A 24,755-nucleotide genomic window follows, 5' to 3' on the forward strand; every position below is an offset into this window, starting at 1 on the left:
TAGATATAAAAACTATAGAACTACACAATCTATACAGTATGACCTGGATGTGACGACAGCCGACTTTGAGATTTGGATATATGGGAAAACAGCTGATTAGAAGGATAACACCCCCTTACTTCCTGTTTTTGTTACAATGGGTGATTTGCGTCACCGTTGGTCCTGACCTCTCACTCTGCTCCATCTGAATGACTCTCAGCTGAATCCAGGAGCCAACAGACAGAGAGATGAAAGACATTTTTCAGGGTAAAGTCTGGACGTTTTCTTGTTTTTCTGTCATAATTCTCATCCAGTAACAGTGGAGCAGGATTAAATGTCAGATGACCTCATGGCTGTGTTGGTTTTTGATGCCCCATGGGGGGCAGGCTGAGAGGACAACCTGTGGGTCTTTTGTTGGCTCGCTGCACTCAGGCTCATTGTCTATATTTACTCTGTCACCAAACAGCTGCTCAGAAAAGAAATCCCTGACACGTCAGGACGACAGCTGCCATTCCTCAGAGAGCTGAGGGTGAGAGCAGAAACAGAGGGACAGAGACAGACGCAGGAGCAGACAGGAGCTCAGAGCCATGGTCCCCATCAGACACACACTGAAGGAGATGACTCAGACCCTGTAGGACAGTTCCTCCAGCCCTAAAGACACAGTTCAAGTCTTCCTCAGTCCCTTGGGCGCTCCATCAGGCTGAACGTGGCTCAGAGTTTCTGCTGAACCCACCATGGCGGACAGCAGCAGCCCCCCGCTGACCTCCTACATCATGGACGAGGAGACTCTGAAGAGGAAGCAGAAGGAGAAGTTAAAAAAGCTGATGGCCACAGGAGGAAACCCCCGCCCTGCCCGTTCCCTCCTCTTCCTCACGCTGAAGAACCCGTTCAGGAAGGCCTGCATCAGCATCGTGGAGTGGAAGTATCCTGCTCTCCAGATCCTCAGGGATCTCTGGAGTAACATAGATCCACATTTATAGATCAAAAACCCTCCATCAGTCACAGCAGGAATCAATCAACACCTGACACATGATCTTATCCTAGATCATCTTATTCTAGATCAACTTGCACCAGAGCAGGTTTTTATAGATATTGTTTTCATAGAACATGTTGTTCTAGATCATGTAACTGTCAGTCAGCTTATTTATCTCCTTAATGCTAGCTGCCGTAGCTCTCTAATGTTAGCTGTCTTAGCTCTTTTTAACTAGCTGCCGTAGCTCTTTAATGTTAGCTGTCTTATCTCTTTGATGCTATCTGTGTTAGCTCTCTCATATTAGCTGTCTTAGCTCTTAGATGCTAGCTGTCTTAGCTTTTTAATATAAGTTCTCTTAGCTCTTTTAAATTAGCTGGCCTAGCTCTTTAATATTAGCTGACTTAGCTCTTTAATGTTAGCTGTCTTAGCTCTTGAATGCTAGCCATCCTTACTCTGAAATGTAAGCTGTTTTACTGTTAAATATAAGCTGTCTTAGCTATTTAATGGTAGTTTCTTAGCTCTGTGATGTTGGGTGTCTTTGCTCTCTAGAATTAGCTGTCTTAGCTTTTTATTGTTAGCTGTCTTAGCTCTGAAAGGTAAGCTGTTGTTGCTTTCTGATACCAGCTGTCTTAGCTCCTTTTTACTAGCTATTTTAGTTCTTTAATATTATCCGTCTTATCTCTTTTATGCTATCTGTGTTAGCTCTTTACTGTTAGCTGTCTTAGCTGTTAAAAATTAGCTGTCATAGCATTAAATGTAAGCTGCCTTAACTCTGTAATATAAGCTGTTTTAGCGTTAAATGTTAGCTGTCTAAGCTCTTTGATTTTAGCTGTTTTATCTCTTTAATGCTATCTGTGTTAGCTTTTTAAAACTATCTGTGTTAGCTCTTTAAATTGAGCTGTCTTAGCTCTGTAATGTTAGCTGCCTTAGCTTCTAAACATTAGCTGTCTTATTTCTCTTGAATATTAGCTGTCTTAACTCTTTAATATCATCTCTAGCTCCTAAATGTAAGCCATCTTAGCTCATGAATGTTAGCCGTCTTAGCTCTTTAACGATAGCTCTATAGTGCTTTAAATGAGCTGTTTAAGCTTTTTGATACAAGCTCTTTTAGCTCTGTAATGTTGGCTGTCTATGCTCATGAAAATTAGCTATCTTAGCTCTTTAATATTATCTGTCTTAGCTCTTTAATTTTAGCTGTCTGAGCTATTTAAAATTAGCTATCTTAGCTCTTAAACATTAGCTCTCTGTTACCCTAACATAAGCTGTCTTAGCTCTGTTTTATTATCTTTAGCTCCTGAATATTAGCCATCTTAGCTCATGATCGATAGCTTGCTAGCGCTTTAAATGAGCTGTCCAAGCTTTTTGATACAAGGTATGTTAGCTCTGTAATGTTGGCTGTCTATGCTCTTGAAATTTATTTATTTATCATATAACAAACATGGTATCACAGGCCACTCTACGTTAACCAGAAGTTTGCATACACCCCGAGATTTAACTGAACATACATCCTGCTCACCTGGGCATTACTCCTGTTAGCATCTTAATGTTAGCTTTGTTAGTTGTTTAATGTTTTCTGCCTTAGCTCCTTGATGTGAACTGTGTTAGCTTCTCAATGTTAGCTGTTTTCGCTTTTTAATGTTAGCTGTGTTAGCTTCCTATAACCCTTTCTTCAGACCGTTTGAGATCATCATCCTATTAGCAATCTTTGCTAACTGTGTCGCTCTGGCTGTTTACCTGCCCATGCCAGAAGAGGACAGCAACAACACCAACAGCAATCTGGTCTGTGCATGTGTCTGTTAATTATTAGGGTACATTTTGTGTAAGGATGTCAAATTTAATTAATACATTAAAAAACAGACAAGAAGAAGTGTTATTTATTTAACTAAGCTATTTCTAAATTCAAAAGTTAAATCGTTGTTTTTTTTCTAACAAATCACTCACAGCATGATGATTTAAAATTACCTTATTATTTTAAATCCTGTTGTTTTGATGTGTCTGTATTAACTGTATTATCAGATTTGTCATACATATTTTTTTTTTGTTTAATTTTATTTATTTAATTATTTAATCATTCAATCAATCAGTCTTTATGTATTCAGAGCCAAATCTAAACAAATATTAATTAATTTATTTTTTTTGTCCTTATTTTAAGCTAATCTAAGCTAATAAAAAAAGAATACTTAATATACACATTCAAATTCTTTGTTTTTTGATTATTATTATTATTATTATTATTATTATTATTATTATTATTATTATTATTATTATTATTATTATTATTAAACTTCATAGTAGTAACAGTAATTTTTTTTTTATTTTCCGAAATATTTTGTTCTAATTCAAATATTTCAATCATGTCTCATGTATAACTTGTTTTACATTCAATGTGTTTTGGTCTGATTTCAGTTTTTAATCTCTTCTTATTCATTGTGTGGATTTGTAACATGAATGTCTCTGCTGGTTTAATAAAGTTTGTTTGTGAATATGTTGTTTAATTTTCTTCATTTAACTAATCTTTAACCATTTATATCATCCTGGATGAATCAATTAAACCACCATCATTAATCTTGTTATCAGATGATGTCCTGATTAATATCAGCTGATAGTTATCTAGACATCAGCTGATGTTCCGCTAAATATCAGCTGATGTAATCTAGATATTGACTGATCGTTGATGTTTCCTTTAACTCAGAGAGTTTGTGTTGTGTCTAACTTTCTGTTTTAATCCTGATCCTCCTCAGGATTAAATTCAATTAACCATTTTTACTCCTCTCTAAGCAGTTAGCATTAAAATAAGATGTGACATGTTTGTTAGATTATGATCTTATCTAAATTGTTTTATTTATTTTTTTGATTTAACAAAAATTGAAAATTTTCTTTAAAAATAAACAAATGAGTCTTTGCTAATCTCATATCATTGGGATTAAAGAGTCTTAAAATATCTTATTTTTAGTCCAAGGACAGAAGGACAAAAAGCGCGTTGGATGTCATTTGACTCAAAATAGATCCTGAAACTGGAGACGGACGGCAGAGAGACAGACACACACGCGAGACAGACAGACAGTTATGAAAATGACAGAGAGAGCTGCTCCACATTTCAGGGTCTCCTCTGTCTTAAATTCATTTTTTGATGCTTCAAATGTTTTCAGTGGGTAAGAAGAAGTCAGGGCTGCTACAGGTCAGCTCAGCACCTGGACTCTTCTGCTACTGAGCCATGCTGCTGTAGTCCTGCAGAATGTGGTTTGTCATGGTCTCTCTGAAACCTCTGAGGTCTTCCTGAAACAGCCCTGATGGCAGCATGTGTTCCTCCTAGACCTGTCGATATTGTTCAGCATTCATGGAGTCTTAAGCCTCTCATGCCATGGACCCTTCTGATCCTCAGACCATCAGGGATCCTGAGCTGAGAATGAGCACACAGGGTCCATGATTTCCAAAAAGAATAGAAAATACTTAACGTTGGTGTCTGGTGTTAGCTCCGTTAGCCATGTCTGTGAATAGCATGATGCTACTCTGCCTTCTGGTATTCCCTCTGTTGCTGGGTTAGCACAGCTAGCTCGTCCATCTTGTTGGAGATAGATCTTACGTTCCCAATAACGATGGATGGAAGGACAGGTCCATGTCGTCACTTCTTAGCTCACACCTGAGAACCAGCACGTCGTCCTCACCTCCTTCTCCTCACCTTGTGGGGAAACATCAGGCCTTACACCAGTTAGCATTGACATGCTACAGGCTGCTAACAGCTGATTTCACATGTAAACAATTCAGCCATGGTTACATGTAGGATCTCCAGACAAACACAGGAGAAAAAATTGTGTTTTTTAAACTGTTTGTTAATTGTTTTTCTTCAGGAAAGTCTGGAGTACATCTTCCTCATCATCTTCTCGGTGGAGTGTTTCCTGAAGATCGTAGCGTATGGCTTCCTGTTTCACGCAGACGCTTATTTAAGAAACTGCTGGAACATTCTGGACTTTGTCTGCGTGTCTGTGGGGTGAGTTCACCACGAGTGTGTGTGCTATGTAAAGTGTTCGATGATGGTGATGGTGAGTGTGTGTACGTCAGAGATCTGTAGTTTGTTGACGGTTTTTCTCAGTTGCTTTGGTTCATTTCCTCACCGTGTGCCAAACAGGAAGTTCATTCCTCAAAATAGTCAGTAGAAATGGCAAAACATTATTTATTTACCCTGATGTGTGTGTACCTGTGTGTGTGTGCAGGTTGTTCACAGTGGCAGTGGATGCCATCAACCACATCAGCGGGGTGGAGGCTCCGGTTGGAGAGAAAGGAGGAGGTTTTGATATGAAAGCCCTCAGAGCGTTCAGGGTCCTCAGACCGCTCAGGCTGGTCTCTGGAGTCCCCAGTGAGTCCCCGTCTGACCGGTTGAGTGTGTGTTCAGTCATCAGTTCAGGAACCAGCAGTCAGTGATGTCCTGTTCTCACCTGTGTCAGGCCTGCAGGTGGTGATGAACTCCATCCTGAAGTCCATGCTCCCGCTGTTCCACATCACGCTCCTCGTCTTCTTCATGGTCACCATTTACTCCATCATGGGCCTGGAGCTCTTCAAGTGCAAGATGCATAAGACCTGCTACCACATCGGCACAGGTAAGCACACACCTGAAGGTCAGCGGAGCAGTCTGGACAACTCCAGCCTAATTCAGACAGAGAAGCTTTGAAGAACGAGTCCCATGATCCTCTTCTTCCTTGATTATCTGTCCCTCACATTCCAAGCTGGGGACCAGAGTCAGATGAAGACCATGACTCGGTTTCCTGGGGCTTGTGACCCTGTAAGAGCTAATCATACAGTCGTGGTTATCCCTCAGCCCTCTCAGGTTAGCCCCTCAGAAAACAGGGCAGATATTTTTAGAGGAAGATTAGGCTACATACCACACTCCATGGTCACGGATGTGGGGCCTTTGTGGCACGGTGCAGGGAATATCAGGCAGACCCTCACACAGCCACTCTGCCTCAGCTCACCTTGATTAAAGTCCTTCTAGAGCCACAAAATTTACTTAAACTTCACAATAAGTCCATAAAGTCCATAGTTTAAAAAAAAGAAAAAAAAATATCTGAATAAGAAGTTTTTTGAATTCATAAAAATGTGCATGTGATGCCTTTTATTTTTTTTTAAGAAATTGGCAAATAATAAAATGTACTAAAATAAATGCAGATCCAACAAATTAGATTTTAAACATTAGCAAAATATTTTTCAAAAAATTGATAATGACATTAATTGCAAAAAAAATTCAAATATATTTCAAATCTTAAAAAAATACAAAAATAAATTATATGAATTCAATAAATTTACCAATTTTTCTTTTTTTTTAATTTACTTTTTATTTACCTTTATTAAACCAGGAAAAAAAACTCATTGAGATTAAAAATTTCTTTTAGAAGAGTGTCCTGGCCAAGATAGGCAGCAGCACAAATGTATAAAGTTTCTTACATTCACAAAACAGCATTACTCACAAAATACACAGACATGAAAAACACTTTATGTACAGTAATTAAAGACGGGCTTCTTAAATAAATAAAAAAAAACTTAAGCAAAAAAATTAAAAATTGACATTTAAAAAAGGAAACAATTCAAAAAATTTTGACATTAAGAAAATTTCCAAAAATGTGCAAAAGAAAAGAAAAGAAAAAAACATTCAAAATATTTGTTAATAAAAAAAAAAAAATTTTTTAAATTGCAATTTAAAAAAAAGAAACGTAAAAAAAAATGTGCAAAAAATGACAGACAATTTTCAAAGTTTAAAGATTTTTTGATTTCAGAAAATTTGGGAAAAAAATATAATAATATTTTAATTTTATAACATTTATTGATTATAATGATGAATTAGCTTTTTTTATTTATTTTTTTTTTGCCAATGTCTTACCACATATAAATAATGTATATCAATCTGACATGTTGTCAGTTAAATGACTTCATCCCCACAGAATTAAAATCTGTTTTTTCTTCCAGATTTGTCTTTTGTAGAGGATTTAGTTCAACAAAATGTTAATGCATGTGTCAGTGTCTCTAATCATCAATACCCTCTGCAAGAAAAATAAAAATTCTTTGTTTCAATAATATTTTTTAAAACTACAAGGAGCCACCGCAAAAGAGTCAAAGGGCCACATGAGGGGCCAGAGCTGTAGGTTGAAGACCCTTGTTCTTGGAGAAAGCTCTCTGTTGGTGATATCAAGGTGGTTCTCATTGGCTAAGCGTCAGCTGGGTTACTCTCATAGGAAGCAGCTACCTGCAGGAAACTTGCTGGCTCCTCTGACCTTTATCTAAAGTGTTTATTAACATTTTTATATGTTGTTTATATTTAACAGATATTAAAGTCTCAGTTATGAAAGGGACTGTTTTTATTGTCTCTGCATAAAGTGTTTGTTTACATGTTTTATATTTAACATATATCATAGCCACATTAATTAATCACACAGTGTTTATTGTCTCTTATATAAAGTATTTGTTAGTATGTTTTATTTCTAACAGATATCAGAGCCACTTTAATTAAATACACAGTGTTTAATGTTTCTGATATAAAGTGTTTGTTTACATGTTTTATGTCTAACAGATATCATAGCCACGGTGGAGAATGAAAAACCATCGCCGTGTGCTCAGGCAGGAAATGGTCGTCGCTGTTCAATAAACGGCACAGAGTGTCGAGCGGGCTGGCCCGGTCCCAACAACGGGATCACACACTTTGATAACCTGGGCTTCTCCATGCTGACCGTGTACCAGTGCATCACCACGCAGGGCTGGACCGACGTCCTGTACTGGGTAAGACTGGATCAAACAGCGCCAACAGGTCCTCACAGTACAATCAAGATCTCAGTGTGTGTGTGTGTGTGTCACAGGTGAACGATGCCATAGGTATGGAGTGGCCCTGGATTTTCTTCACCACACTCATCCTGGTTGGATCATTCTTCGTCCTTAACCTGGTTCTGGGCGTGCTCAGTGGGTATGAACTCCACAGTTTTTTGAGTGTTTGGTTTCTCTGTGATCCTCTCGCCTCTTTCTGTCTGTGTGTTATAATTAATAAGTGTGTGTGTGTTTGATTCTCCTCAGAGAGTTCACGAAGGAGCGTGAGAAGGCCAAGTCTCGAGGAGAGTTTCAGAAACTGAGGGAGACGCAGCAGCTGGACGAAGACCTGAAGGGTTACATGGAGTGGATCACCCAGGCTGAAGTGATGGACAACGACCAGGAGGGCCAGGGTGACACACACACACACACACACACACACACACACACACACGCTGACAGCCGGTTGGCTTCAACACAAAATAAATACCAGCTATAGCCCTACTGATTCCTCTCTCTGTCTGTCTTCAGGTCTGCTGGACACAGAAAACGGAGGCTCAGAAACAGGAAGTGTCAGTAAGATGGACACGATGCAGCTCATCATTTATTACTAGTCAGTGAATCTGTTGAACTTTTTTTTACTGTTTGATTTTGTTATTGTTGTTGATGATTTCTGTGATTAATTTAGTAGTGATGGTGGACACTGGAGCCGAACTGTCAGACAGAAAAAGGAGAGAAGAGCAGAAGAAAGAGAAACAGGAGAGGGATAGAGCACGAGCTAAAGGCTAGGAAATGAGCTAAAGGCTAACAAACGTTACATATTTCAGACACGTCTCAGAGCACCAGGCTGCTAGCTAAGCTAAATACAGACGGCTTGTAAACTACGGTACAAATTGACAATGTTTAATTGTTGTCACGTTAGCCTTCAGGTATGTTGGAGCAACAAGCTGCCGATAGCACTACATATAGTTGGCCACTACAACGTTTAATTGATGTCACGTTTCAAACCCTAGCGCTACGTAACGGAACGACAACAGCAAAGCATCTGTCTGGTTGTCTTCATCAAACATCAGATGAAATATCAGTCTTCATAAATCAGCACAAGACTTTCTCTATTATAACCTTTGATTTTTATGCTTTTATTTTCCCGTCACATTGTGTTTTCTTGTATGTCCGATTCAGTAAGCTGGCTCGGAAGTGGAACCGCTGGCTGAGGCGTCGATGTCGAGTTTATGTGAAGTCGCGACTTTTCTACTGGTGGGTCATCACGCTTGTTTTCTTCAACACACTCGCCATCGCCACCGAACACCACCAACAGACCGCCAGACTCACTCGCTGGCAAGGTAAAACACTCACACACACGAGAATCCTCACATACACATTATGTCATCAGATCTTGAGGATGGTTTGATCATGATCTCTCCTCCTCTCCTGAACTCAGATAATGCCAACAAGCTGCTGCTGTCCATGTTTGCTCTGGAGATGCTGATGAAGATGTACGCTCTGGGGCTGCCCTCGTACTTCATGTCTCTGTTCAACCGCTTTGACTGCTTCGTGGTGTCGACAGGGATCATGGAGCTCATCCTGGTTCACATGGGGGTAATGTCAGTGATGGGGATCTCTGTGCTGCGCTGCATCCGCCTGCTGCGCCTCCTGAAGGTCACGCGGTCAGTCCTCTGAGGGTCCACAGGGTTTAACATCACAGGCTGAGGTCAAGGTTTGGTGGATTGTTCTCCTGTTGCTGACTAATGTCTGTGGTTTCGTTGGTTTTGTAGTTACTGGACATCCCTCAGTAATCTGGTGGCGTCTCTCCTGAACTCGGTCAGATCCATCGCCTGCTTGCTGCTGCTCCTCTTCCTCTTCATCGTCATCTTTTCCCTGCTTGGAATGCAAGTGTTTGGGGGAAAGTTTAACTTTCCCGACCAGCCCAAACCTCGCAGCACCTTCGACAGCTTCCCTCAGGCCCTCATCACAGTCTTCCAGGTACAACGACAATTTGTTTAAACCGTCATCACGGTCTTCCAGGTACAAAATGATGTGATGATGATTGGTTAAAATAATGGTGAAACAGGAAATGATGATGATGATGATGATGAAGATAAAGATGGTAATGATACTAATGCCAATGATGATGTTGATGATGGAGATGTTGATGAAAATGACCATGCTGATGGCAATGATGATGATGAAGATAGTAACCTTGACAATTATAATAATGATGATGATGGTGATGAAGAAGAGAATAAATATCATAAATATAAAGATGATGATGATGATGATGATGATGATGATGTTGATGATAATGATGATGATAATGGCAGTGGTGGTGGTGATAATTATGATAGTTGTAACAATGATTAAAAAGATAATGCTGATAGAAATAATGATGGTGATAACAAATATAATGAATATCATAACCATGATGATTATGATGTTGACAGTGGTGATGATGATGATGATGATGATGATGATGATGATGATGATGATGATGATGATCCTGATGGAAATGATGGTGATGATCATGATTACAATGAAAATGCTGATGACAATGATGATGATGATGATAATGATAATGATGATAAATATCATAACCATGATGATTATGTTGTTGATGATGATAATGGTGATGACAATGCTGATGGTTATGATAATGATGCTGATGCTAAAAGCAGTGATGATAATGACAACAAAGGTGGGTATGTAATGATGCTGATGATGTTGTTGATGGTTAGAAAGATGATGATGGTGTTGATGGCAATTATGGCAATGATTACGATAACCATGATGTTGATGACGATGAGAATGACGTCGCTGATGCCAATGGTTATGATAATATTGATGTTGACAGTTATGATAGTGATGCTAGCCATGATGATGATGGTAAAGAAGGTGATGATAAAGATGATGATGATAATAATAATGACAATGATGATGATGCTAATGGTGATGATGATAGTAATAAGGACAGTAACCATGATGATACTAATGATATTGACCATGTTAATAATTGTGCTGGTGATGATAATTATAATGATGAAGATGGTTATCATGATTATGATGATGATGTTGATGAGGATGATGATGACGGTGGTAGTGGTGGTGATGGTAATTAAGATGGTTGCCATTATGATGATTATGAAAATGATGTTGATGACGATGAGAATGACGTTGCTGGTGGCAAGGATTATGGTGATAATGATGTTGGTGGTTATGATAATGATGCTAACGATGGTTTGATGGTATAGACGATGATGATGATGATAAAATAATAACAATGAAGATGATGCTGATGGCAAAGATGATAATGATAAGGATGGTAACCATGATGGTTATTATGATGGTAATGATGATGATGCTGATGATGATGAAGATGGTAACCAATAAGTTAAGGATGATGGTGATGATGTCAGTGATGGAGATTATGACGACTGTAATGGTTTTGTTGATAATTGTGATGATGATGATGATGATGATGATGGTTAAACTAGTGATGATAAGGATGGTAAAATAGGTGATGATGACTATGATGATGATGATAATGATCATGATCATAGTCATGACAATTATGATGATGATGGTGAAAATGGTGATAAAGGTGGTTGTTATAATGTTGCTAATTTTGGTGTTAATAGTAAAGAAGATGATGGTGAAGATGATTAAGTTGGTAAACACCATGGTAATGATGATGATGATGATGAAGTTTTTATGTGTGTTATAGATCCTGACAGGTGAAGACTGGAACGCGGTCATGTACGATGGGATCATGGCTCATGGAGGACCCAGCATGCCCGGCATCCTCGTCAGCATTTACTTCATCATCCTGTTTGTCTGCGGGAACTGTATCCTCACCCCAAGGGGGACAAAGAGGGGGGACAGAGATGAAAAGGAGGGAGAAGGATTGAGCATCAGGGAGATAAACGAAGAGATGGGGGAGACAGTGAAGAGTGAAGGGGGTTTACCTTTGTGAAAAAGTGTATCCGGTGGCTTATGTTGGGTTTACCTTGACCTTTGACCCCGGTGTTCAGTCATTCTGCTGAACGTGTTTCTGGCGATCGCGGTGGATAATCTGGCAGAAGCTGAGTCTCTGACATTGGCTCAGAAAGAAAAAGCTGAGGAGAAGAAACGGAAGAAAGCTCTCAGGTCAGTCCGCTATCACCTCTTTTCTTTCAGCTCTGTTTTCATCCTCTTCCTCTTTATCTTCCTCTTAATGATCAAGGAAAAAGCTCTTCTCTGATTGGCCAAACAGAATCAAAACACTTTTTTTTGGGACATTGCCAGTCCACTAGCTAAGATGAACCCTTAGTCTCTGATGCACCCAATTGACTGAGGATTTCCATGAATCGTGTAATCAGTGATATATGTAGAGTGTGTCGCCTGAACAGAATGAGTTTCTGAAAACCTTGGTCTGATTTTAGAGCCAACATGCCAGACAAAACCTCAGAGGAGAAAGCCAACCTGGCCAAAAAGCTGGCAGAGCAGCGAGCCAAAGGCGTAGAGGGAATCCCTACCACAGCCAAGGTGAGGCGACAGAGAGCTTTCGTCAGTTCATCGATCGACACTACGTTCCCTCTACCGTCATCCTTCTGATTCAGCAGAATGTTTGAGTCCTTCGTTGAACTGTGTCTTTCAGCTCAAAATTGACGAGTTTGAGTCCAACGTGAACGAGATCAAGGACCCGTTCCCTCCAGCCGACTTCCCAGGTAATGACTATCAGTCCACCTGAAGAATCCACCCTGAGACCCTGGTGACTGATTGATCGTCTCAGTTATGGTAGAGTTTTTGACATCTGTGTGTGTCTCCAGGTGATGACGAGGAGGAGGACCCTGAGATCCCAGAGAGTCCCAGACCTCGCCCAATGGCAGACCTGCAGCTGAAGGAGGAGGCGGTGCCAATGCCCGAGGCCAGCTCCTTCTTTATCTTCGGACCTCAGAACAAGTACGTTGATCAATCAATCAATCAATCAGATGTATCATGAGCAGGTGTTTAAAGAGCGTCCTAAGACTGAAAATAGATCTTGGCAACATCATTCTTAGAAAAATCTTAGAATGCCCAGATTCCAAGATAAAAGTTGATCTTTGGTCTTAAGAGAGCTCCTAGAGTGGCTGGTGATACTGGTGCCGACACCTGTTGACTGTAAGGGGATCCTGAAAGGATGGATAAGAACTTCTTACCCCCGTCTGGTAAGGACTTTGCAAACAGAGAAAAATTAATCATCAACATCTAAATTTTTTAGGTTCAGGAAACTCTGCCATCAAATCATCAACGCCACGACCTTCACCAACATCATCCTCCTCTTCATCCTGCTGTCCTCGGTCTCTCTGGCTGCTGAGGACCCCATCGACCCCATGTCCTTCAGGAACCAGGTAACACCTCAAACATTCAAACCTGTTTTTTTTTCGCAAAGTTGCACTTCAAACACTTCACTTTTTTGTTATTCTTGTCTGTTTTCTGTGTTTCCTGTTTGTGTCCATAGTTCTTGATCCTTTTAGTTTTGATTTGGTTCTTGTCGTATGTGGGTCTAATTCTTAGTGTTTCTGTGTTTTGGATTCATCTTGTCACTGTCTATAGTTTTCCTGTGTGTTTGGTTCAGTCCTCCCTCCTGGCCTAGTGTTTCCCTCCAGTTTGACGATGTTTCACCTGTGTCTCATTTCACACCTGTGCTGATTATCCTTGTGTTTATTTAGGCCATGTCCAACACAGCCAGGTATTTGGGAAACCACATATACCTGATCAATATCTTAAGACCACTTGAAAAATTGATAGATTATGCATTTTGCACATTTGGACCTTAATGAGGTTTTAAGTAGAGCTACAATATGCAAAAGCAAGAAGAAGGAGTGTGACAAAAAACATTCGGAAAAAAAATATGAAATAGGTAGTTTATCAGCTGATTAAAAGTTTAAGACCACAGGCTATTAAAGCCAAAATCTGCTCCAAATGTTCACTTCCTGTCAGGCATTCACATGGTCAGTCCCTCCTGATGCTAAAGCTAAGAAGCTGTCTCTTCTTCAACGTGGTTGGATCATCGAGCTGCATCAGCGAGGCCTCTCTCAGCGTGCCGTTACTGCTGAGGTTGGACGCAGTAAGACAGTCATTCTACATTATCTGAGATCCTGAGCATAATGGGACAAAAAAGTCAAGTGGTAGACCCCCAAAAATTACACCTGTGCTGAGCCGGAGGATCCAAGTGGCTGTCCGTCCTTGACCCAAATTAAGACCCTTTCTGGAGCCGACTGCAGCGCAACAACCATCAGACGGCATCTGCAGGAAAAGGGTTTCAAAAACAAAAACAAGTCAAAGACGTCGTCTCCTTCAACACCACAAAACTGCCCGTTCAGACTTTGCCAGGGAGCATCATGGGACATTGAAAGGTAGAAAAAGTTTAACCCCCTGATGAGAGAAAATGTAACCTTCACGGTCCAGATGGCTTTAACGTTACTGACATGACGAGGAGATCTCACCTGAGATGTTTTCTACCCGGCACAGTGGAGGGGGTCCATCATGATCTTGGGCTTTTTCATTCAGTGAACACTGGAGCTTCAGGTGGAGCAGGGTGGTCAAACGCGACTGGTTACGTGCAGATGTTGAGAACATTTGGGGATGGATGGCGAGGGAAGTTTATAAAAATGGCCGTCAGTTCCAGACAGTTGATGCCCTTCATGAAGCCATCTTCACCACTTGGAGAAATGTTCCCAAAAGCTTCCTGGAAACACTGGCATCAATAACAAGAACGGTGGAGCTACTCATTACTGAGTCCTAAACTGGTCTTAAACTTTTGATCAGCTGACAAACAGCCTATTTCAGTTTACTTGTTGTTTTCAATAAATTACTTTTTCAAAGCTCTTTTTGTCACACTCCTCCTTCTTACTTTTGCATGTTGTAGCTCTACTTAAAACCTCGTTAAGATCCAAATGTGCAAAATGTAAATTCTAGCAATTTTTCAACTGGTCTTAAGATTTTGATCAGGTCTGTATCTTTAGACATCAAGGTCTGTCATCAACACGAAACTGCAGTTTTACATCACTATAAACAATGTTTTCTCAAAACTAAAGCCAAAGTGAAGTTGTTTCCTGCTCTGTGGATTATAACACTCACCTGGGGTTTTCCGTAACGTTGAGCTGTAAATCTTTCCAGGTGCTGGCGTACGCAGACATCGTGTTCACCTCAGTCTTCACGGCAGAAATCGTTTTAAAGGTACGACACAAACAACTCCATATCGAATAACTTTAATGAGGTGTGTCTAAGTCACCTGTCCAGGTGTTCCTCTGATGATCATTGTGTATCGTGGGTGTGTGTGTGTGTGTGTTTAGATGACCACGTACGGAGCGATCCTCCACAAAGGATCCTTCTGCAGAAACTCCTTCAACATCCTCGACCTGCTGGTGGTCAGCGTGTCTCTGCTGTCTATGGGCATGGAGTCAGTTCACACACACACACACACACACACACACACACACAGAACTGAGAGCAAATACAGTTGATTCCTTATCCTGATTTTAATCTTCTTTAATGTGTGTGTGTCCTGTGTGTGTCTGTAGATCCAGTGCGATCTCTGTGGTGAAGATCCTCAGGGTGCTGAGAGTCCTGAGGCCCCTTAGAGCCATCAATCGAGCCAAAGGTCTAAAGGTATGTGTGTGTAAATGTGGTAAATGTGTGTGTGTGAGTGTGTGGCTGTACTGAACATGTCTTGTTTGTTCCCGCAGCACGTGGTTCAGTGTGTGTTTGTGGCGGTGAAGACGATCGGGAACATCGTGCTGGTGACGATGCTGCTGGACTTCATGTTCGCCTGCATCGGAGTCCAACTTTTCAAAGTAAGGATCTGATGATCAGCTCTGTGAGCGATTAGTGATGCCTGCTGATCCCCGCTCTGTTTGTCCCTCAGGGGAAGTTTTACTCGTGCACAGATCCAGACCAGATGACTGAGGAGAGCTGCAGGTACGACAGAGAGACGACAAACCTGCCTTCGGTTCCTCAACCTTACCTGTCTGACTCTTTGCTTCCTGTGTCCAGGGGCTGGTTCATCAAGTACCAGGAGGGGGCGCTGCATGAGATGGAGCTCCGTCAGAGACGCTGGACCAACTCGGAGCTGAACTTTGACAACATCCTGAACGGCATGTTGGCTCTGTTCACCATCTCCACCTTCGAGGGCTGGCCCAGGTCAGACCACACACAGATGTCTGTCTAACACCAGTCTGGTTCTGTCCGAGGTTTCTGCCTGTTAGAGGGAAGTTGTTCCTCTTCGTTGTAACTTGTTAAATGCTTCAAAGCTCTGTACTTATGGCGGGTTAAGATGAGATTAGATGTTTTAAATTTCACGTTTTCTGGGATGGTATAAATAGAAATCAATGGATTGATTGATTGATGGGTTGAACGTGTTGTTGCAGACTCCTGTATAAGGCCATAGACTCCCACCTGGAGGATCGGGGTCCGGTCTACAACAACAGGGTGGCGATCTCCATCTTCTTCATCATCTACCTCATCCTCATCGCCTTCTTCATGATGAACATCTTCGTCGGCTTCGTCATCGTCACCTTCCAGGAGCAGGGAGAGCAGGAGTACAAGAACTGTGAGCTGGACAAGAACCAGGTACACACACACACACACACACACACACACAGAAACACAGGACTCTTTTATGTAACCCCCGCTGTCTGTGTAGCGTCAGTGTGTGCAGTACGCTCTGAAGGCCCGCCCCCTCAGGTGTTACATCCCCAAGAACCCGTACCAGTACCAGGTGTGGTACATCGTCACTTCCTGTTACTTTGAATACCTGATGTTCCTGCTCATCATGCTCAACACCATGTGTCTGGGAATGCAGGTACACTCACACATACACACACACTCCTTAACACTCCTTTGAGATTATTTCTGATTGACCAATCAGTGTCTACCTGCCTCAGCACTGTAACCAATCGGCTCACGTCAGCGACCTGTCGGACATGCTGAACGTGATCTTCACCGTCCTCTTCACGGTGGAGATGATCCTGAAGCTCATGGCCTTCAAAGCGAAGGTCTGTGTCTATGGAAGGTTATAAAGATGCTTCAAAGACATGTCACATCTGGTTTCTGATTGGACAGATCTCAGACAGTGCACTTCCTGTTTCTAATGCCTTCTCTTCCTCACTCTGTGCTGCTGTTTCAGGGCTATTTCGGAGACCCCTGGAACGTGTTTGACTTCGTCATCGTCATCGGCAGTGTGGTCGACGTCATTCTGAGTGAGATTGACGTGAGTCACATGACTTCCTTTCTCTCGTTATGGGTTTTAAGTATCGCCTGCTGACTGAAGCTGTGACCAATGAACCGATCCTTCGTGAACTGGCTACCTTCTGGCCCGCAGTCTCACGCACACTGTCGTAAAGATGTGACAGGCTTGTGTTTCTTTTGGAACAAATGTTCTCTAAGTCAACTTTTTACCAGATACAACACAACAAGGTAAGGTATTTATCAGTACAGTTAAGTAGCGCTACGGTTTACCGTCAACAACAAGCAAACCTTGTAAGTTTGTACCGTACATCAGTAGCTGGCTTTATGTAGCGCTATCGTAACTCTTCACAGGGACTTTAATTTACAGGATTCAATATCATTTGTCTGATACGGGTTAATAAGTGTCACTTTTATGGTTATTCAATACATTTAGTTAATGCACAGTTTTTATTGAATTCTATGAAAGATTAGTCTTTCACTCCTTCTGTCACTCTGGTAACCCGCGCACCTTCATGTCTTTGTCTCTGACATCACTTCCTGTGTGTGTCTTCTCCACAGGCTGCTTTGGCCTCCTCTGGAGGACTTTACTGTCTCCACGGCTGCAGTGTAACTATCCACCTGCTGCACCTGTGTGATGTCATGACTGTCACCTGACTGTTGCACGATGCATGGCATGCAGTGCACTCTGAAAGTGTTCACAGCTCTTAACAAACTAAACATTTTGTTTTGTTACAGTCTCATTCCAAAATGGAATAAATTAATTTTTCCCTGTGCAAGGGTTTCATTTATTTATATATTTATTTGTTTGTTTGTTTTTATATATTTATTTATTAGTATATTTATTTATTTTTTATTTTTACTGATTTATTTATTCATGTTTTTTTATATATATATTTATTTATTCATTGACTTACTTATATATATTTATTTATTTATTTATTTATTTATTTATTGACTTACTTATATATATTTATTTATATATTTATTTATTTTTTGACTTACTTATATATATTTATTTATTTATTTATTTATTTATTTATTTATTTATTTTTACTGATTTATTTATTTGTTTGTTTGTTTATTTTTAATTTTTATTTATTTATTTATTTATTGGACTTTAGCAAATTCGTTGATAATGTAAAAAAGGCCTCACATGTACATATGTAATGACACCCTCGGCCTGTGGAGATAGTTGATGTTGCAAAGGTGGAAATATGCTGACTGAGTGATGTTACTGAGCTGAGCTTTGAAGAATAGGGTACTGACAAAAACGACACCCAGAATCTTTCCTGTGGGGACGAGGGTGGCAGGATGGAGTTAGGTTTGGAGGAGGTAGAGCTGGGTGTCATCGGCATAGCAATAAAAGCAAATTCCTAATTTCCTAAAGATGTGACCGAGTGGAAGGAGGTAAATAATAAAGAGGAGGGGCCCCAGGACAGAGCCCTGGGTAACGCCAGTGATAAGTGGGGTGAGCTGTGATCTGAGATTTTTGATTTGAACAAACTAAGTTGTCTATGTGATCTACTAACCCTCACCAAATACTAACTTTTACCCACCTGCTGACTATTAACCTGCTGAATAGTCACCAATATCGAACTGTTATCAACTCTTTCTTGTTTTGAACAGCCCGTGGATCCCATGCAGGCCATAGCTGTGAGTTTTAATTTATTTATTTTATCCTGTCAATTTCACACATAGATAGATAGATAGATAGATAGATAGATAGATAGATAGATAGATAGATAGATAGATAGATAGATAGATAGATAGATAGATAGATAGATTACTAATTGACGGGTTATCTGATTGGTCAGTCCTCAGAGAATATGAGTGTTTCAGTGACGTTCTTCAGGCTGTTTCGTGTGATGCGTTTGGTGAAATTGTTGAACCGATCTGAGGGGATCCGGAACCTTCTGTGGACCTTCATCAAGTCCCTTCAGGTTATCATTATTATTATTTTTATTGTTATTATTATTATTGTTATTATTATTATTATTATTATTATTATTATTATTATTATTATTATTATTGTTATTATTATTATTATTATTATTATTATTATCTTTATCTGTTGCTGTTGTTGTTATTATTGGTAGTAGTAGAAATAATTTTGCGTGTGTGTGTTTCAGGCTCTTCCTTATGTGGCCCTCCTCATCCTGATGTTGTTCTTCATATACGCTGTGGTTGGAATGCAGGTAAACACACAAACTGATGATTTCTTCACTAATGATAACAACCTGTTGTTAATTCATAATTTGATTGGATTAAGCCTGTATGCTCCGCAGTGGCACAGTGGAACGGTGGGCACTGTCAACTCATAGTAAAGATGTTCCTGGTTTCATTCCTCGGCTTGACAGGAACCTTTCTGTTATTCAGCCCTGGTAGATAACTGAATCTACAAAAAGACTAATCTGGAAGAAAATACAAATTTTAATTCTGTGTGGATGGATTCATTTAACTGACAATTTATTGAATTAATATACATGACTGAAATGCGGCAGGACATTGGCAAACAACAAAAAATTATGAGCTGGGCAACATTATCAAAAAAAGTTGTCAAGTTCAGAAATAAAGTCATATAATTAGCAAATTTTTAAAATTTAATGTTTTCTTGAATTTTATTTTTTTGTTTCTAAGATTTAAAAAAAAAAAAGTGCAACTTTTTGAATCTCAATTTTTTAAGTTTTTGCTAATTTATGGAATGAAGAATGTTTTACAATTTTTGCAAATTTATTGTATTTCATTTTTTTTTTTACATTTTTGCAAATTTATTAAGCGTTGAATCGGTTGCAATTTTTGCTGATTTCATGAATTTCATTTTTATGTTTTTGCAAATTTATCAAATGTAGAATATTTTGCAAATTTTGAAAATGTATTGTATTTCAATTTTTTTCAATTTTCGCAAACTTATTAATTGTAGCATATTTGCCATTTTTGAAAATTTTTGAATTTCAATTTTTTGTTTTTCCAAATTTATCAGATGTAGAATACTTTGCAATTTTTGAAAATTTAATGAATTTTAATTTTTTGAGTTTTTTCAAACTTCTTAAATGAAGAATATTTTGCAATTTTTGCAAATTTTTTGAATTTCCATTTTTTGAGTTTAGCAAATTTATTTATGTAGATTGCAAATTTTTAAGATTTCAAAATATTAAATAATAAAAAAATATAAACATAAAATTTTCTTGCTCTGCAGATCTTTGGTAAGATTGCGTTGGTGGATGGAACGTATATCAACAGAAACAACAACTTCCAAACGTTTCCTCAGGCGGTGTTGCTGCTGTTCAGGTGAGTTCACCTGTAACCTGTCAGTGATCCACACAGGGCTCAGTCTGACTCTGGCTCATGCAGCACAGTCAGTGTGTGTCAGCAGCTTAATCCAGTCTGAGGCCGTCAGATTACAGGTCCACTGTCAGCTAAACATAAAACCTTTTATTGTAAAGATTTGATAAACAACTTCCTGTTTTTCTGTGTGTGTTCAGGTGTGCCACAGGTGAGGCTTGGCATGAGGTCATGTTGGCCAGTATGTACGGGAAGAAGTGTGACCCCAAGTCAGATTACCTGCCAGGTGAAGAGAACACCTGTGGGTCCAATTTCGCCATCATCTACTTCATGAGCTTCTACATGCTGTGTGCTTTCCTGGTAACAACACACACACACACACACACACACACACACACACACACACACACACACACACACACACACACACACACACACACACACACAAAGAGGATGAGTCTAAAAACGTAATTATAAAAAATTCAACTCTGTGTGTGTGTGTGTGTGTGTGTGTGTGTGTGTGTGTGTGTGTGTGTGTGTGTGTGTGTGTGTGTGTAACCTCTCAGATCATAAACCTGTTCGTGGCTGTCATCATGGACAACTTTGACTACCTAACTCGTGATTGGTCGATCCTCGGCCCGCAGCATTTGGATGAATTTAAGAAGATCTGGGCCGAATACGATCCTGAGGCCACGTAAGATCGTGTGTGTGTGTTAGTGTGTGTGTGTGTGCGTGTGTGTGTGTGTAAACATGTGGTCTAGATACCAAGATTTAAATTTTGATGTTGTAGAAGGATTTATTTAGCCTGTTAACTGTTAGTATATTTTTTGTCCTGTAGGGGGCGTATTAAGCACCTGGATGTGGTGACTCTCCTGCGTAGGATTCCTCCTCCACTGGGTTTTGGAAAGTTCTGTCCCCATCGAATCGCCTGCAAGGTAAAAATGACATTAAATAAATAAAATATTATGAAATAAAATAAAACCAAAAAAAAAAGAAAAAATAAACAAATAAAAAAATAAATACAAAAAGATAAAGAAATTCAATTAAAAAAATATTTTGAAATTTTGTGCCAATTTTTTTTCTATTTAAACATTTTTATAAAAGTGAGCAAATAAATTAATTTTCAAGTTTTGGGATTTTTTATTTACATATTTTTGCAAGTTTTTTGACAAACAATTTTTTTTAAATCCTTTGAATTTTTGATTTTTTAATTTTTTTTGCAAATTTCTTAAATGTCATATTTCTTTTTCATTTTTAAATTTATTTGAAATTTTTGCAAACTTTTTTTTATTTCAAAATGTTGTTATTCTTTGCAAATTGTTAAAATAAAAAAAAATCTTTTTTTTTTCAAAAAAATAAGCAAATTTATTAAAAATTGTACGTACAATTTGGAAAGTCAAAAAACTTTTTATTTAGATTTAATATTTTAGGTTTACTCATGTGTGGAGTTTTTTTCACACCTCACAGCCTTTATTGTGAGGGTAAAGTAGATTTTGTTGTTTTGGAATGAGTGAGCTATCGGTGTTGCTGTCACACCCCATGAAATGTGTGTGTGTGTGTGTGTGTGTGTGTGTGTGTGTGTGTGTGTGTGTGTGTGTGTGTGTGTGTGTGTGTGTGTGTGTGTGTGTGTGTGTTCCAGAGGCTGGTGTCCATGAACATGCCTCTGAACAGCGATGGGACGGTGACCTTTAATGCCACGCTGTTCGCTTTGGTCAGAACAGCTTTAAAGATCAAGACTGAGGGTCAGTACGTGTGCGTGTGTGTGTGTTTATATGTGTGTGAGAGTGTGTGTGTCACAGGAAATCAGCTCCTGGCTCTGTGTTTGATTGTCTGTCCTGCCTCAGGTAACTTTGAACAGGCCAATGAGGAGCTGAGAGGAATCATTAAGAAAATCTGGAAACGAACCAGCATGAAACTCCTGGACCAGGTGATCCCCCCGATTGGAGGTAAGACACAAACAGTTGAAATGTGTGTGTGTGTGTGTGTGGGTGTGAGATGTCTGAGTGTCTGAGTTAACACCTGCGCTCTCTGTGATTGGTCAGATGACGAGGTGACGGTGGGGAAGTTTTACGCCACCTTCCTGATCCAGGATTATTTCAGGAAACTGAAGAAGAGACAGGAGGAATATTACGGCTGCAGACCCACGAAGAAGAACGCCACCAATGAGATCCAGGTGAGAAAAGCGCAGTGACCCTGTCCCCTAGGGTTCCTGTGATGTCATAACAAAGGACTGAGGAGAGCGTCTGTCCTTTAAACAGGCAGGTCTGAGGAACATCGAGGAGGAAGCAGCTCCTGAACTCCACAGAACCATCTCTGGAGACCTGGTCACCGAGGACGAGATGGAGCGCGCCATCGAAGAAGCTACAGACACCATCTTCAGGGTAAAACCGCCACTGACACACGGTTCTTTTCACTTTCTAACCGCCATCATTAATAACAGCAAAGACTTGACTGTCTGCAGTGTTCGAAGAAACTCACACACAGTGTTTTTAAAATGTTACTGGAAAAGGTTTAGTTTATGAAAAGACACACATGGTCTAAAAAACACGGGAAAACTTGAAGTCAACCCGTATGAACATATGGAGATAAACCTGTATAAATCTATAAAAACAAAATGAATTAATATCACCTAAACTAAAGACACTCGGGAGACACAAAAAATACTTTGTCTTCACATTAAAGACAAAAAAACTGTATAAAATTCTAAAGTAAGTAAAAAAAAATCTAGTGTATAATTGTCTATACAAGAACTTTTTGTGTTTTTAAAATTGTTCATGTGATGTCTTAAGTTTTTTTTTTATCTTTATCAATTTACTTTTTTTTAAGTGAAGTCATAATTTTTATGAATTTCCAAAATGTTTGAAATTTCAATAGGTCAGGAAAATTTTTAAAATCTAGAAATTTCAAAAGTTGTGCATTTTTTAAAAAATAAATCAAATTAATAAATGTGCAAAAAAATTCAAAAATTTATGAATAAAAAATGCAATTTAAAAAAGAAATGTATACATTTAAAAAAATTGCAATTTCAAAAAATATGTGGAGAATTCATTAATTTGTCAAAAACTTAAATAATACAATTCCAAAATTTTGCTTAAATTTCAAAAATTGTACAATCTTTTGAGAAAGAGGGTTTAATTTTTTTTAAAAAAAATTTTTAGAAAAAAAATGAAATTTGCAAAAATTTCAAAGCTTTGCAAAACTTCAAAAAAAAATTGTAATTCTTTTAATTAATTTGAAAATATTGTTTTAAAAAAAAAGAAAAAAAGAAAAGTAATTTGAACGGAAAAAAAAAAACTTCCAAAATTTTTTCAAAAAAATTGCAAAAACCACAAAAAATTCAAAAGCTTTACTCCAAGTGGTGATGCATATTTATTTCAAAAAATGTAAATGCTTAATATTTAGAAATATTTTTCCTTAGCGTCAATGTCTCTTGTCATCAATGCCCAAAAATTCTTTATTTTAAAATTTTTCAAAACTTCAAGGAGCCACTGCAAAGGATTCAAAGAGCCGCAGGTTGAAGACCCTTGAACTATTCCAACTTGAGATTTTAGTTTATATCAACCTATATAAACATATGGCTATTATCATGTATAAACCTATTTAAATCAATTAATTCCAGCCTGTTCAAACTTATGAATGTAAACCTATATAGACATGTAGATTTTAAACTATATACACATATGGAGATAAACCGTTATTTACCAATGGGTATTAACATATATGTATATATAAACATATGGACATTAACATATTTAAAACTTATTAGAAAAAGGGTTTTTAACCAAAGCAAATAAATAGACATAAACCCGTATAAACCTTTATAAAAATATGGGCCTTAACTTGTATAAAATACCTTAATGAATGTTTGGATGTAAACCTGCATAAACCTATACAAACATATGGATATTAACATGTATAAACCTATTTTTAAGCAATGAAAATAAGACTATATAAAGCCTATGTAAGCCATGCCATCAACTGTTGAACTGTTTTTGGTTTTTCTTTATCAAGTTAAAAAATGTCTTCCATCACGTCACATGTGTGTGTGTTGGCCACACCGGCTCACATCAGGTTTAGAGTGGGCGGGGCCTGCAGGACAGGAAACACACACCTCCTTTGGAATAACATATTAATGTAACGCACCTGACTAACACGCCTCTGTGTGGATCACAGCGGCAGGGCAGTCTGTTTGGGAACGTTGAGCTGTTCTCTGAAGACCCCAACCAAGCCACCAACCAGCGCCCCCTGCAGATGACCGAGGGGAACCACAACAACAACAACAGAGAAAATGACAGGTGTGTGTGTGTTTTGGTGTGTGTGTGTGTGTACTTTGACAGTGTGTATCATACTGATTTTCTGTCTGTTTTTTCAGTCTTTGTTAAAGTCTGGAGAGACGATCTGTGATCAGCTATGATGACCCCTGCAGCAGTGACCTCTGACCTCTGCAGACAGCGATGACTGCTGTTTGCTGTGACCCTCAGATGTGCTGCTCATTAAAGGGTTAAACTGTTATTTTGTTCATATTTTATGTCTC

General features: G+C 39.0%; 1 protein-coding gene across 1 annotated transcript; it reads left to right on the plus strand.

Annotated features, from left to right (window-relative positions):
* The first annotated feature begins 713 nt into the window (after positions 1–713).
* LOC141797159 (dihydropyridine-sensitive L-type skeletal muscle calcium channel subunit alpha-1-like) lies at positions 714–24,644 on the plus strand. Its single transcript, XM_074678631.1, has 42 exons — positions 714–901; positions 2,626–2,731; positions 4,801–4,940; positions 5,164–5,306; positions 5,395–5,547; positions 7,509–7,714; positions 7,792–7,895; positions 8,003–8,148; positions 8,267–8,348; positions 8,918–9,078; positions 9,177–9,402; positions 9,511–9,718; positions 11,454–11,574; positions 11,761–11,875; positions 12,151–12,253; positions 12,366–12,435; positions 12,538–12,670; positions 12,969–13,098; positions 14,870–14,929; positions 15,046–15,152; positions 15,274–15,361; positions 15,439–15,546; positions 15,618–15,670; positions 15,746–15,892; positions 16,120–16,321; positions 16,395–16,553; positions 16,636–16,746; positions 16,878–16,961; positions 17,498–17,545; positions 18,566–18,592; positions 18,754–18,879; positions 19,069–19,134; positions 20,136–20,227; positions 20,422–20,581; positions 20,788–20,915; positions 21,060–21,156; positions 21,861–21,963; positions 22,066–22,167; positions 22,264–22,394; positions 22,480–22,602; positions 24,395–24,516; positions 24,594–24,644. Exons 1-42 carry the CDS (start codon positions 714–716, stop codon positions 24,601–24,603), a joined length of 4,989 nt encoding a protein of 1,662 aa, XP_074534732.1. The 3' UTR covers positions 24,604–24,644.
* The last annotated feature ends 111 nt before the right edge of the window (positions 24,645–24,755 follow it).

This window comes from Halichoeres trimaculatus, unplaced genomic scaffold (assembly GCF_033239565.1).
Source record: "Halichoeres trimaculatus isolate MK-OKI-2021-1 unplaced genomic scaffold, fHalTri1.1 fHalTri1_scaffold_1, whole genome shotgun sequence".
Classification (NCBI taxonomy): domain Eukaryota; kingdom Metazoa; phylum Chordata; class Actinopteri; order Labriformes; family Labridae; genus Halichoeres; species Halichoeres trimaculatus.

Coding starts and splice junctions, on each gene's coding strand:
- LOC141797159 (XM_074678631.1), top strand. CDS start 714: ATGGCGGACAGCAGCAGCCCCCCGCTGACCTCCTACATCATGGACGAG. Junction 14,930..15,045: donor CGGCAGAAATCGTTTTAAAG/GTACGACACAAA, acceptor GTGTGTGTTTAG/ATGACCACGTACGGAGCGAT. Junction 22,603..24,394: donor CTACAGACACCATCTTCAGG/GTAAAACCGCCA, acceptor TGTGGATCACAG/CGGCAGGGCAGTCTGTTTGG.